Source organism: Macrobrachium rosenbergii, chromosome 11 (genome assembly GCF_040412425.1).
Source record: "Macrobrachium rosenbergii isolate ZJJX-2024 chromosome 11, ASM4041242v1, whole genome shotgun sequence".
In the NCBI taxonomy this organism is placed as follows: Eukaryota; Metazoa; Arthropoda; class Malacostraca; order Decapoda; family Palaemonidae; genus Macrobrachium; species Macrobrachium rosenbergii.
In genome coordinates this window covers 13,912,928-13,928,642 of record NC_089751.1, presented here as the reverse complement: position 1 = coordinate 13,928,642, position 15,715 = coordinate 13,912,928, and the positions used below count along the sequence as shown (strand labels likewise).

Genomic DNA, 15,715 nt, shown 5'->3' with positions numbered 1-15,715 from the left:
ACTATCAGTTTTCAACGGTTCCAAGAAAGAACCCACTTGAGAACTGTCTCATACTTACACGGAAGATTGTTCTTGTATCGATTTTTTAGGCGATTTTCAGGATGCTCGCTGTGGGAGCAGCTTTTCTCTAAGACCTTGGGAACGCTCTGAGGAAAAAGACATTTTATCAACATTAAAGCTGAACGAGGATACCAAAGTGCCTTCGTCCTGGAAGTGTGCTGTGTGTGCAGAAATAAGGCTGTAGGTGTGATCTGTGTAGCTTAGGCTTTACATTTTACAATGAGGCCATTTTTACTAGCCTAATTTATCATTAGTATGTGTTGAATCAGTTCAGAAACCAAGGAATGATCAAAAAACAGAAAAAGGCTTTTTTAAAAACTTTGCATAGACATGCTGACTTATTTCCCGGACAGTGCATTAATAGGGATTCTTGTAGTTTCTTCCTTTGCATGGTTGCATTTAAAGAGTTCCTGCCAGAAGTGATATCATTACCTTGATAATCAAGAGCAAATACATATTACTGTACTGACTCAGACATTTGATAGACAGTGTTCAAAGGGAACGATTTTGTAAAATTCAGAAATACATGATCAGATGACTATTTACTTTGTGTATAATCATTTACACAAAGATAAAGATGTAAGAATGGTAAAAAAAAATCGTTCATCAATGTCTTCCCCGGCCCTAAATTAGGAAAATCAAATAAGAGAATTGACAAAAACGTGCGAGTCTATATTTTCGAGTCTTTTCAAGAGTGAAAATCTGGCCCCCACCCAAATAAAATAACATACATGCATAAACAACCTGCTGTAGAAAATAATCAAGATTACATACTGACAGTTTCCTTTTCATAGAAGGGATTCACAGCTGGAAGTTCAGTTTTAAAAGAAGAATATCCACATGTCCACTTGGGAAAATGAAAAGGCGAGAGAAAAAGTTTGTTAGATTAAAAGGCGAGAGAAAAAGTTTGTTAGGCTACGTGTTGGTATGGAGTAAATGAATGTAATGGTGAGAAGAGGAGGTCTTTAGACTTATTTGATTATTTTTAGGCTGAAGAAAGAATGAAAATATGAGGAAAGCCCATTCTGCGAGGAAGGGTTGAAAAAGTGGCTATAAATGTAACACAGGCAAGTGGCTTTTATGAGAAGCATATGACAAAGGAGAAACGAAATGAAAAAGGAAATGAGATACGTTGAATAAATCAGGAGTATACAAAAGTTTTCATATCTGCAAGTTTTTGTGCTTCATAGGAAACCTCTGAAGACTGGATGATGCATACTGAAATCATGAATACAAGGATAAGAATAATAACAGGAACAAGGGCAAAATAAAATTCCACATGTTTCACGTATAGCAATCCGGTTATTTCTGACTGGCTATTGTCCTTTAAACAAAAATCATATCTTATTTCACTGGATTTTCTACTTGCATTGAATTCCAGATCTGTCTCATTAGAGTGGATGGCTTTTAGTAGGTAGGCCTCGATGTTGACAAAAGGAATTCTTCTGCTCAAGTTGGTATAGGTATCCTCCTCTAAGATCCCGGGGCTAACCTGGGGAGCCTGGGGAGCCTCCTCTACTACAAGATTCGGAATGACATCTAATTTTCTGCACAAAGAAGGTTTCTTTTGAAGAGTACCGTTTTTAACAGGTAAGAAGCAATCTGCGAAATAAAGATTACAGTGAGAGCTCCATTTCTCAGTGTATGGTTTTTCTGAAGCGTTCAACCTTGTAACATGTGTCCATGAAAATATCCTAAATTAATGAAACGCTAGTAATCACACGAAAAATATAAGAGACGTATACCTAATGATTCTGCTGAACAATACTGACTATAATTTGAATGTGCTAACATTCTAATATCTTTAAATGAAATACTGTATACCTTTATCTTGGTTAGATGTCCGCACGACAACTTTGGACTGCCTTTTCCTGTAGGAGAGAAATATTCCATTAAAAGAGGTTTGTCTTTGTGCCCAAAACCTTATATGCTCAATGAACCACCTTTGCACCTTAGACTAGTCTCCCTGGTGTGACACTGTTATCGTTCTGAGGTTGTTGAACTAGACCAGTGAGTCACACCTCTTGATACATGAGGATGGCCCTAAGGGTATACTTCCAACTCAGGGGTACAAAACTGAAGCAAGTGGGAGTGAAAGAAGTTGGACAGCTAAGTGGGAAGTGATCTGGAGGAAATCATGAGTCTGAAGAGTTGGTGCCAGAAACCGTCAGGGCCATCTAATGTGTTACAAACTAAGATTCAGTCAAAAGATAAAATTCTGTAAGAACATTAATTGGAAGAAAAGAACAAGAAGTGAGTAAAAAGATCGAAAGGAAAAATATACAAAAGTAATCCTTATTATACCTGTTTGGCCTAAGTCTTCAGGAATGATCAACACACAGATTATTGTAATGGAGTTAGTCATTAAAAGGAGCCCAGACAGTTTATGATTTTCTCTGCTAAGTGAAACATTTGGCTTAGAGTGGTGAAAAAAAGAGGACATCGCATGATGTTAACGAAAAAAATTGCTCCATGAACCAGTGACACGGATGGCGCGCCTGTTTTGTCCTTTACTTGTGCAATGCACTATGTTTGTCTTCTTTTCTCAAACTAGATTTGCTTCCTTGTAGGATAATTCGAAATATGCTATTTTTGGGAGTGGACGGTGTAGCCGCCAAATGTACTATAATATAAGGACACAGTATACTTACTTGTAAGTCCAGACAAACAGTCCAATGAGCACCAAGAAGATGAGAACTCCGAACAGTATCCCGGAAAGCCCTGATGCGATAGCCACCCCCTTGGCATTCACCGGATCTGATGCAGCGAATTCTCTGTGACGTCCTGTTGTCCAGGAAAAAAAATAGAAAAGCAGCGTTACGTGGTTTGTTTATTCATGACAGACACATGAGGAATACTATGAAAAATACTGTATTATTCTACAGTACAGGGAATGTTTGTGGTATTATACACTTAGGCAACAAGTGGTTGGATAGTGAAATAAGAAGAATGAGAACACTGTCAATGGTGAGGTGCAGCTACAGATAAGAAGGAAAGATCACATACAAGAGGATGGATGATGTAGCCAAGAAGAAAGATAATACATAGAAAAAGAAAGAAAGTACTGGAAGCGTAAGGATACGTCTGAGAAAGGATCTAAGAAAAAATCTGGCCAGAAGGAAAGTTAAATGGAGAGAAAAGTTAATGAGCAAATACATCATGAAATGAAGTGCCAATGGAGAGATGATGTATAAAGAAAATGCCGTCTTGTATTGACAGTATTTCAAAGAGCTGAGTTTACAGGATAAAAGAGAAGAGATCTGCATACTGCAAGAGTGGGTGGAAATGTAAGGTGGTCATATAAAATGGAAAGGCACCAGGACTTGAATGAATTACGAGAGAGATACTGTAGCAGCTGATAGCAGAGTGATGGAATTGTTTACCAAGGTGTGGAAGATGTGTCCAGAAGAGGAAAAAGTTAAAAAGAAATTGGTCAGAGAAGTAACCATTCCTGTGCATAAGGGAAAAGGTGATAGATGACATTATAGAACTGTATGGGCATAACATTGTTAAGTATATCTGGGATGGTGTAGGTAAGATTTTCAATGAGACAGTGAGAAAGACAAGGAAAAGATAGGGAAAGAGCACTCTATCAGCTTTCAAATACTTCCTCTGTTTTCCCTAAGTTATTATATTACACCGAATCTCCTTTGGTGTCAGTGAGTGTCGAATTTTAACAACCATAATTACTCTCGGGAGGAGGAATGCCTTGGTTTTCTTTTAACTTATACACATATAGTTATAATATACGATATATATATACACATATACATGTGTGTCTGTGTGTGCGTGTGTTTACGATTGTACCTCTGTAAATAAATACATAGTTTTATCCTTTATATGTTATGAAATATCTTAGTATGCATTAACTTTTTCTACATTAACTTGCTGCAAATACATACGTCGGTATGTATATGCATAAATGTATGCACACACACTTGTAGAACGGTTTACCTAATGCTTTGAGTATGCATGTAGTTAATATCAGTGTAGTAAGTACCCATGAAGATGAGGAGACACAAAATTACCTGACTTCTTCTCAGTAACAGCTACGAGTTGGTAGTCCTTGTCTTCTTCCAATGCTTGATCTTCTCCTACTCCTGTCCCAACCTCTACATCCTTCGTTGTGGTATTCTGTCAGGACAACAATTTCATTTGAAAACCCCTCCAAAAAGATTTGGAACAACGGTACTCATTACATGAACAATATTAAGAGAGATGGATCTATCTACTAATAAATTTCAGTATGTATCATCTCACTGACGCTTACACAGCATGTGTAAAGAGAGCAAGTCTAGAATTTATTTTCAGAGTCAGAGGTAGATGAAAAAGAAGTAAGGAAACATCCACTAAAAGTAACTACAACCAAACAACTGACTTCATGAAGCCACAACTGTCATGAAGCACGAAGTGACAGAATTTTTAGATCTGATCATCTATATCTTTTAACTGTCGCTATCTAAACTATTTTATGACTAGTATTATAAATACATCAAAAGTACCATACAGCAAACTACTGGAAACACCACGATGGACTCTGATTATCTAATAAACCTTCCTTAACTATAACGCTCTCCATTGCTTACTCTCTGATTAGTTTACCACTGAAAGTTCCATCTTCCATGCAACCTCGGCTAAACTGAGTAATCTTGGAACACTGCTACTAAAAATGTATAAATTACTGCTTGAAAACTAAAATTCTTGCATTCATCTTATAATTCTCAGATCTTTTTTATTAGTAATATCAGTCCCATTGTCTGAAAAATAAGTGTTATGACTTGCATAATTTTTTCAGTTGAGTCCGAATATTTATGGACACATTTACAATATTTCAGTCAGTGTATGCTGATGTCGATGTTGAGATTCAATGTATCATTAAATACATTCGAAGCCTTTACTAACTTGATTTATGACCATAAGATTTTATTCGAGTTAGTATTCATAGAATTGAAGTCACTGTAATGCGATGACAGGTTGACCTATCTGAGCCAGGGTCAGTGGCTGTAGCAATACAAAAATTGTGCGTGAGAATTAAATCTGGTTTTAAAATGGTGGGTATCGATTAAAACTTGCATACAATTAATAGTGATGTATTATAAATGCTTCCGACTTGTCAACAGTAAGGAGCATCATTCCCAAAGTTTCGAAGCAGTTATCAGTAGCCTAATGCAAGCTTGTAGTTATTAATCTTGGGACTTAAATTTCAAAACCCCGTTGATCACTGCATTTAATTAATACTGATCACTGTACATAATTAGTATATATAATTGAATATATATTTAATATTGATCACTGTACATAATTAGTTTATATAATTGAATATATATTTTCTAACAATTTTTTATATTAAACTGAAACATTATGAACTTTCAGAAATAACAAACTACAATGATAACTGATCAGATTGTGGTGCGGATCCAATTCTGAATCTGGAAAGTTTTATCATTAATCCCTGTGATGCCACTGGCACTATTATTTACTTTACGAGAAGGCTATCAAGTAACGTATTGGCTAAGTACATTGAACTATAATCATGACCTTTTATTTGTGAAAGAAAACAAACATGCTTAAGAGTGTTTGGGAAATTATGCCACTTGCTTTTCTGGAGATTTGAAGTTTTTGAATGGCTTCTCGTGTTCCTTTCAACTGTTTTGCTGTTTCTGATTAACTAAACAGCCAGTAGTTAATCACAGGTTTCTATCATCTCTGTATGTAAAGACAGCTGCATTTGATTGATACTTTTGCTTGTCTTTACATAAAACTAAACAAACTAGATATGAAATATATAGTGTATTTTGTTCTTTAGAGGCTGTAGGGGTTTTTACTGCACGATCTGTGAGCTTTCTCTCGGCAACTAAGATGTTACCGCCTCGAATCCAGGTAAAAATGTCACAGAAAAAGTCACAGGAAAAAAAAGTCACATTAATCTTTCCTAGATAGTGACCCCCAAGAGTGTTAACCCGGTATGTATCCACCTTGTGTTGCGTTTAGTGCAAGCCCGTTGGGGATTACCGTAAAAACATAAAAGACTGTAAATATCATAAAGATAATGACCCCAAGAAATAATGTGAATTTTTCCCTGTGACTTTATTACCAGCCACTATAAATTAATGTGACTTTTTTCCTTTGACTTTATTACCGGCCACCACCGCCTCGACACACTCTCTGTCTGTACTTTGTCCTCATCCAGTCAGCATGTATTATTCTTTGTATGCCCTTGTAGAATAAAGATATTCAACAAACAGGGTCTTTGTCTTTTGTCACCAAAACATCCAGCATAATAAAAAGCTATGTTATACAGTGATATGGATTTATATATTTGTTTCGTGGTGATTAGTCACACATTAGGAAATTGAGCATATCAACACGCCTAGGAGAATAATGATAATAATAATAACATACTAGTATGTGTTAAACTTCTCGTAAAGCAGCATGTGAGCTAAAAATTATGACAGCTAACACGTTTGGTAGAGGTTAAAATTCTGACATGATTTCTGAATATTTCTCCGGCAAATCTTGCAAGTTTTCATCGGTAGTAGTAGTAGTAGTATTAATAGCAGCAGCAGTAGAATTTCGTTAAAGAGTTCTCTCAAGATCTAGACAGTCTGCTTCCTCATCACCAGTTCCACACTGAACGATGAAACTCGAAACTTGCCAAACATAAATCGAAATGGATCATCAGACGCTAAACGCAGCAGGTTCATAAATCTCGATTTTGGTGATTGAAAAGAATGAAAAATTGTTGTTACAGGTGTTTTGTATGATAATTCGAAGCCTTCATGAAGACAAGTTTGTTTACATGTGTGGAGTTTAACTGCAACTAAAAATCGATTACATCTTGAGATTCAGTTCAGATTATAAATAAGATTAAATGTACACAACATATCAGACTTCGGTTGTTTGCTGTACTTTTATATCTGGTCTCATTTATTAACGATTCATAAGGCGTGTCAAAAGTTAGCTATAGAAATACAAGATAATTTATAAGTATCTCTGTTATCTACTTCATGGAACCGGCGAAGTGATAAGAGCAACGAACTTAAAACTGATCAATCAAACACTATCTTTCTCAATTTTTATGATTTGATTTTTTTCCTGAGGACTGACGGGATACCTACCCATACATCTATACAGATAAACATGAGGTAACTGGATACAGTATCATCCATCGCTTGTTGAACTGGTAGGTATGATTACCAAAGCATTACAGAACAGTGACCCCGGAGTGAAAACACTCATACGATTTGAGAGAAAAAACTATACCGTGATCTGATAAATTCCTGAAACCCAAGCTTTAGGTTCATCTGTCTCCTCGTCTAACTGAGTCGTACTTCGTTTGAGCACTCTGAGGTTGGAGTCCCTGTGTTCTTCTATGTAGTCTTCCACTTTCTGGACAGACAGCTCCTTTATCCGGGCGTCGTCGAGATCCTCAGCAGTTTCCACCACAACGACGTACTGGACTCTGGAAAGCATAAATCTCACAGAATTCTTTTATAAGCGAGATCATTCATAAGATATGATTAGGATAATACACACATGAACCTTTGCTCGCAGTCATCAGTGACCTAATTTTGATTGAGCTAATACCACAGACCTTAAAACAACTTTGTCTGCCACATGTATTAGTGCTAATGAAATTGAAAGGATAGTTTTACTACAGCGGAACTCAAAAACGAAAGCTATATACCATAAATGTCTAAATATTTACACTCCTTCAATGATTTACAACTCAGACAGTAATCTATAGCAATGCTAATATACATCAACAACATTTCTTGCCAAGGAGAAATTATCTCACGCCTAGAGAGCAGAAAGTGAACATTACGGTTGCCTTTAGCTTGCCTCAAAGGAGTCAGGTAATTCATATACAGAAATCTGCCTCTGAAAAAACTGATTTCCTTTGGTATCTTGTTTTTCGTTTTTGAATAACCATATGCGTCACTACGTGAGACAACATTGTTTTTCTTCTCAGCAAGATTTTACTGGAATTAATTCTCCTCTTTATTTTTGCTACATGACAGTTTTGCTTTTACTTTTAAGCCATTACTGTTTTCATCTATTTGTCCGTGATTCAAAGAAGTGTTCATACTGCGGAAGTGAATAATTCTCGTTTCATTCGGTTTGTGCATAGACGCAATTTTGATGCCCGTACAGAAATCACGGTTAAATGGAGTATTTTCTTTTTAAATTTTTAATAGAGAAATTGAGAAGAGGAGGTTATTTTTATCACTAAATTCCTCTCTTTACTGGAAGGTGTTTATTAGAACGCATTTATTTTATCGGGTTTGTAAAATTATATCTGATGCAAAATGTTCCTCTTTTCAAGGTTTTAAGTTCAGCTTAATTACTGAGAAGAGATTACTGATTTTTATTTTGATCTTCAAAATAGCCTTGAACAGAGATTGGAGATATAGAGATTCAGATGTTTGACAAACCATCACTCAGCATATGAAACACTGAACCACGGTGAGTACGTTGTTTGGTTCGAAAACTAACAGTGGAAGATAAGGGGCCTTCTTTCATGTGCTGTTAAATATCTCAGCCAGTTCTGCTCTACTGGAGTCATTTGAGAAGACTGCTACCTTCTCTATATGAGATGTGAGGATATTTTGAGTCTGAAATTGCAATAAATAACTAGTTTTGAAATACAGAAGTGAAGTAGCAGGAAAAGTACTGTGAAATATTGTCCCTTATCAGTGCCAGGTGATAACGACGATATGCCATTTCTAACACAATTCAGAATTTTGGCGACAGCAATCGTGCTTGTGACGTTCTAGACTTCAATATATTTATTATTTATTCATTCTGCTTTTTTTTTCAGGAGGCCTCAGTATTTGTTCTTATATATATTTTTATTACGTTAGGCTTTTCTACTTTTTTAATAAATTCATAATTCCTGCATAGGACTGATTTTTATAAGCGGTGCTGACGATGAATATATGAAGTAAATACATATACAGCAAGGAATAACACATAGACGTTGGATAATTAACTGATACTTAGAACTGACTAAAACCTTTATTTCTCCCTTTTTAAATCTCCTGAGCTAAAAGCAGGTGAGCAGTCCTGACTGAAGTTTGCTCTTAATCTGTTTCTTCTCCTGACACATAATTTCAACCAAACTTGGCACAACGTATCCTTAGAAAGATGGGATTCACGTTTGTTCAGATGGGTGGGGAGCTCCCTCTCTAAGGGCAGGTAAATAAGAGACAGTAACGGTAGAAATAGGGAAAGTCAGTTAATGATCACTTCCACAACTACTGGGTAGAAATGACAAACAGAGATCCCCTGGGCCCGGAATGGTCCACAATAAAGGTTCAAAGCTTTACAAAGGGATATATTGGGAAGCTCTTCAAAAGTCTTCCTCTTTTGTCAAGATGATAAACAATCTTCCCCATCAGCGGAGTGTATTTTGTTCAGACTTTGGTCCAAAGGCCCTATGTCAGAACACATAAAAGGTTCAAACTTTGACATGTGGTAAAAAGTTTGACCACATGCTTGCTAATGCAGCAAGATGGCCTCTTGTTATGTTTCTTAGCATGAATAAGTAATGACATAAAATATGCATGCTTTTTTAAAAATAGATTTGGAAGCATGTTAGCACAAAGCTGTTAGGCAAGGTTCTAAAAATAGTAATACCAGTACCATCTCAGGCGTTACTACTGACGATAATATTACTACTAAAAAAATTATTCTAAACAAGTTATGATACTTACGCTGGAGGGTTCTTTACTCGGGGAAGCCGCATCTTCGAAACATTTCCAGAATATTCAAGAACTTCAACTTGGCCTTCGATCTCTGGATAGCGAGGCTTCGTCGATATTATTTTACATTGGTCGTCGCTGCATTTCCACTCGTTACATGATTTAATTTTCAGGGGATAAGACGTTTCTGCTTGTAGTCCTGTAAACTAAAGGAGACCAGATTAAGAAAGAAGGCATGGCCGGATAATGCTTGCATAACTTTCTATACTGAATTCTCCTTCGCCTTACTGTTCTAGTTTATTTCATTTTTAACTGTTACACTTTGGTTGACTAAGTAAGTTGTAAAAGCAAAGGTCATTCAACACTTCTAATGGCGCTCTGCTCTCTCGTACATTTTACCTAAAAGCTCAATTTCCTGTAGTTGTTTCCTCTAACAGTATGAACCGATGATATGGGGTGACATCATCATAACTTGGGAAAAATATACATTATAAACACGCAAAAAACATCACTTCTTATAATGTGATTTTATTTTGAATGAGTGAATTACACCTATACAACAACTGTCCCACAACATGGTTGATACGTATTTACAAAATACAGGCTTATAAACGAAAGATTGACATTCAGTTGATATTTTAACAGTTAAGCTCTTGATTTCCGATCATTAAAAGCAGAAGTAACTCTGAAACAGTCAAGTGACCTGGACAATTCTGACTCAACTGCCAGTAGTGTAAGGCTGTCCAATTTCTTAACTCAAAGTAGATCTTTAGAAGTTCTGGGAATTTTTCCGACAAAAGAATGACCTTCTTGCAGGGCATTCAATTACTAAAGCCCCAAAAAATTTAAACAATTTATAACAGACCAGATTTAAATGCACGTTTTCAATTTTGCTGTTACTTTTTGCTGCCCTCATGCTACCTGGAGGCTCTCTATCCTGTAAGGTCTATATGGTAAATTCGGCTCTGAGCACAATATCACACTTAATAACATAAAAAATCTTTGACTTTTTCCCGCAAATCTGAGGATCAATAATCAAAGCAGTATTGTATTCTGCGATGCATATGAGTTTGAACAATCTTGCAATGTTACCTTAATGCATAAGAATGGGATAATGGTGATCAAAACAGCGGCTTAAGGAACAAGAACTTACTAGCTCTTGGGCTAAGGTTTTCAATTGTGCTATATTTTCTTATCTGAAAAATCAGTATGTTCTAGATGAAAAAAGTAAAAGATTATCCGATGATACAGCTTATACGTACATTATACTCCTTCTTACTGGTGTTGTATGTTTCGTGTTGAAATGCCAGTTTATAATGCAAGGCGAATTTTTTGTCATCTTGGTGATCATCCCATGTTATGAACACCTCTTCAAGACTGCTGTTCTCTTGAATATTTAGGGGGGGTGATGGTTCTGATGGAAGAGGGATAAATAATTCATTACTGCATATCAGGTTACTAAAAATACAGACCAACATAACGACAAGCAAAGAAATTACTGGAGTCTATTTGAACAAAAAATGAGCAACCAGAGAATAAACATTTCTATCATTCTTGTTTGCAAGTTCACTTTTGATAAACATATCCGGTCTATCTCTTCTTCAAATGCACAAAAATTCTGTATATTATGTGCATTGTGCATAATGCTTATGTGTTGTATTGTATGCATTTATTTATAACCTTTCGCTAACCTCTTTATCTCACTGTAGTTTTCAATTATTCATCAAATAGCTAAATTTTTAAGTGCACAGATTTTTGTTTACATCAACTTCTTGAGCTTAGAGAAAGGTTAGCCTTAAAATACAATTTCCATAATTTATTTTCATGAAGAGTACCACTGGAAAGAAAGGATGCTTATCCTTTTCCTGAAAGAAAATGAAGACGAAGAACTTACTCTGCGCCACAGTTTTTACTTCTTTTTCTGCAGGAACTCCAGGTTCTGTTACATTCCTGTTTATTCCGAATACCTGTTATAAGATGAAAATTGGACTGTATTTAATTAAACTGTTTACCCATCTCTTTAAGAAGATGGATTATGGGGTCTAATTCCCACAGGAAGTACACATTAACAATCAGAAACATTGTTATATATGAGAGTATTACACAGGTAAAAATTTTGTTACGTTGAAGAACTAAATTTTAAGTAGTCATATGAGTATACACCATACACTGAAACTGCCACGGATAAATGAGAATGAATGAAAGCAAGAAAAAAAAATTATTTCATGACATGATAAACCCAGAACTAAATGTTCTGAGTACATGTCAGACTTTCATCCCTGATTCACTTCAAGAGATACTTACAAGGAGATGCATTGACAGAGCCGACTGAAGAAAGTCTAAATGAAAGAGCATAATAATAATAAGGTAGATGAGGAAGAGGAAGGTTGTGTCAAAGGCTGGAGGGATGAGTGCCAACCGTATGAAGGTGAAAGGAGGCAACGCTTCTCAAGACACATGATAAAGATGATGAAAAGAGCTTAATGATTAAAGAAATGAAGGAACAGAATTAAAAGCACTCAATGGCAAGCAAATAAGTGCACAGTTGACTTGAAGGCTACATCTAAAGGTTTAAACTAAAGATATCAGCGAAATGACTGGACTTACCTTAATAGTGTAAGATACTTCTGGGTCCAAACCACTGATGGAGTAAAATTCTTCCTCAGTACAGAATTGTTGTTTACTAGTGGGTTTCCCGCTCTTGTACACATCGATGCAATATTTTTCTATATCTCCCGTCGGAGGCCAAGATGGTGGAGGATCCCATGCTACTGAGATGGAACTGTGTGCGCTTAAAACATTCAGGATGGTAACGACGCCAGGTGCTTGAGAAAGAAGTGGATGGAAATGAAGGCCTACACACACACACACACAATATATATATATATATATATATATATATATATATATATATATATATATATATATATATATATATATATATATATATATATGTATATATATATATATATATATATATATATATATTATATAATATACTGTTGTAATTTTAAAGCTGGGTTCTTGCTAGATAAATGGGGTATACTAGGATGATATGCAACTTACCTTAATTATCATGAAAATCTGAACTCTGGCCTTGAGGACAGCTAAAATTACAAACAACAAAATACGGTTGAAAGCCTACTTTAAAAGAGGAGTAATTATACAAACTCTGGGGTTTAACTTAATTCATTATATTTACAAAAGAAAACATATCAGAAGAATGGTAGCATAATTCTGGGGTAATGAGATGAGAGCAAATGTCGGGGAATTTCCAGGAGGGAATACACATGGGTTGCCCACTTCAAAAGTTGTTGATAACGAAGTAGCGTGTGCCGCTATGCACACAAGATGATACGCAGATCCACAGCTGAAAACTCCTAAATCTGCAATTGAAACACTTACGGTTTCTCAACCGAAATTAGCACTGTAATGAGGGAATCGAGGAATTGCATTGAAGATGCCTAGACTGGACTCGATTCCTGTGACTCGAATAACATACGCTTATGTTACACTTCTCATAAATGCTTTGCAAATTTAACAGCGTAAAATATAAAGCAATACAGGTCTCACTGTAAGTATATCGCACTATGAAAAGAAAGGAACTTGGCTGGAGGAAAATAGAGAATGTGGCTGACGAAAAACATTAATCCTGGTACTTTACCTTTCTTTAGGAGCTGAAGTTCTCTTCTGATGAGGGCCAGCGAGAGGAAGGGCAAGTGTATTAATTCACAACAGAAGTTACTTTTGGATACTACCAGCCACGTGTCGAAAATAGGCAGTGCAATGGAGCAAGGGACGGAGCTCTGGTTTCCGTGCCACCACCATCAATTCTGGGACCAAGCTCCTCTCTCCAAGGCCCATTATAGCTTCAGAAGTTATGGCTTTCTCTTCCTAGATGGCGTTGTGATCATTCTGCTCGCATGGAAATGCAGGCAGTGTGGCTCCGATTTCAAAATGGCGGAAAGCACGTGTTCAACCCGCCAGCTGACCTGCCTCGGGCGACGATTACCTCTGGTCGGGTCCGCACCTGGAATTAAGGGATTTCCGACAGCAATTTGGGCAAGAAAGGGATTAAAGGAGTTTTCTCCCCCAAGGCAGTGGTGAGAGGTTTTAGAAGCAAATTTGCCTACAGTGAATCATACTAAATTGACCTCATTGAATTACTTTGTCCTTTTTAGTTTGAATTATTCCATGAAAGATGGTGTAGGAGGGAATATTCTTAATACATCCCCAACCTTGATGACATTTACACTTTAGTCGGGTTGAAGTGGCTAAAGTTACGTCATCGCAACAGGCAATAATTTCTTTCTTCACAACCTTTGGGGTATATTAGTCTAAAATATCATATTTCTGCTATATATCAGAGTCAATTATAATCAAAAGAAATCACTTATGACTTTTACTCTACTTTACAGAATTGTTTTACACTGCTGGTGACAGTAATAATTTTACTTTCCAAGAAATGATAATAAGCAGCATTTAATGAATATAAAATAGCTAGATTATTACTTAATTGAAAATAAAATTGAACCTACCATCGTGAGGTTAATATTGTTATACTCAGAATACTCCATGCACTTATTAGTAAAACTTTTAGTCATAAGTTCATGCGGTTAATATCCCTTGAGGAAGCAATACAACGAAAGAATTCACAGGTTTTCTTAGGTGTTGCCACGATACTTAAGAGCGACGGCTCAGTGCCATTCGGGGCACCATAAACACTTGTGCCAGGGGCACATATTACAATTGCATGTGATGTATCAATAAGTAGTACTGGCTAAGGAAGCCAGAGGTTATAAATTACTAGGAAAGAACAATAATAAAAGAGATTATCTCACTTTGGGAGTCACTTGATAAGGCATACCGACAACATAGCACTGACCTTATAGGTGCCTTGTGGCACTCATCTACATAAGTGAGGTATAAGATTGTGTATAATTTACACAGTTTGCGAGTCTGGGACTCGAGAGTCATCACAAAAGAATATCAAAGAATAGATGACAGATAAAAAGTAATTATTAATTGTCGTAAACAGATGATGATTACTGTAAGTATGCCAAAATTATATTACTTAGCCTATGGCAATGGCTAGGTTCATTCTTTAGCCCAAAAGGCCTGAAAGGGAAGTCATAGAACTCACCAAATTGGGAATTTTGTCAACTGCACTCTGCATTATTAGTGTGGGAAACAAGGTAAAATATAAGCCTTTGTGAGGTGTAAAATAATATGATTCATAGAACAGAATAATGAAAGGAAAAAAATGTTAAAGGAAAAGAATGAATTACAGAGTTATAAGGAAACTAAATAGGCAAGTAAACTTGACGCCCTCTTCTGGACAGAGGTGCCAAGGTCCTCTTAGGGTAGAGGGGTTGCACTGTGCCAGGTTGGCACTAGTGCCAAAGGAGCTCAGCGACTCTATTTTAGCGACCCCTTTTAGCCCAAAAGGCCTCAAAGGGAAGTCATAGGACTTACCAAATTGGGATATCTGTCAACTGCACTCTGCATTATTAGTGTGGGAAACAAGGTAAAATATAAGCCTTTGTGAGACGTAAAATAATATGATTAATAGAACAGAATAATGAAAGGAAAAAAACTGTTAAAGGAAAAGAATGAATTACAGAGTTATAAGGAAACTAAATGAAACTAAATAGGTGAGTAAACTTGATGCCCTCTTCTGGACAGAGGTGCCAAGGTCCTCTTAGGATAGAGGGGTTGCACTGTGCCAGGTTGGCACTAGTGCCAAAGGAGTTCAGCGGCTCTCTTTTAGCGATCTGGAGCCATCTATGCCCATGATTTTCTTCCGTGGACCTGTTTGAAGGTGATGGTTTTCCTTGGTAGGGGAACCGGTCGAACCAAATCTGAGGAGGGCAACTTAGTGCCACCCGGGTCTGCTTATTTGATGGCCGGAGCAAGGGCATTCTTTACAGGCTCTGCCCTAAGTCATTGCA

At 36.5% G+C, this 15,715-nt stretch overlaps 1 protein-coding gene across 7 annotated transcripts in view; it reads right to left on the bottom strand.

Moving 5' to 3' along the window:
- Positions 1-15,715, bottom strand: part of LOC136843165 (receptor-type tyrosine-protein phosphatase F-like) — a 104,413-nt gene that overhangs the window by 22,658 nt on the left and 66,040 nt on the right. For 5 of the 7 annotated variants that reach the window (XM_067111224.1, XM_067111223.1, XM_067111229.1 and 2 more), the window contains 10 exons: positions 12,372-12,619; positions 11,659-11,731; positions 11,027-11,178; positions 9,777-9,970; positions 7,324-7,522; positions 4,089-4,194; positions 2,712-2,844; positions 1,885-1,931; positions 1,430-1,662; positions 59-146 (listed from right to left, as the gene is read on the bottom strand). In XM_067111224.1, coding sequence (XP_066967325.1) covers positions 59-146; positions 1,430-1,662; positions 1,885-1,931; positions 2,712-2,844; positions 4,089-4,194; positions 7,324-7,522; positions 9,777-9,970; positions 11,027-11,178; positions 11,659-11,731; positions 12,372-12,619 — 1,473 coding nt within the window. The remainder of the gene's footprint in view (positions 1-58; positions 147-1,429; positions 1,663-1,884; positions 1,932-2,711; positions 2,845-4,088; positions 4,195-7,323; positions 7,523-9,776; positions 9,971-11,026; positions 11,179-11,658; positions 11,732-12,371; positions 12,620-15,715) is intronic. The other 2 variants (XM_067111226.1, XM_067111227.1) reach the window with 1 other exon arrangement.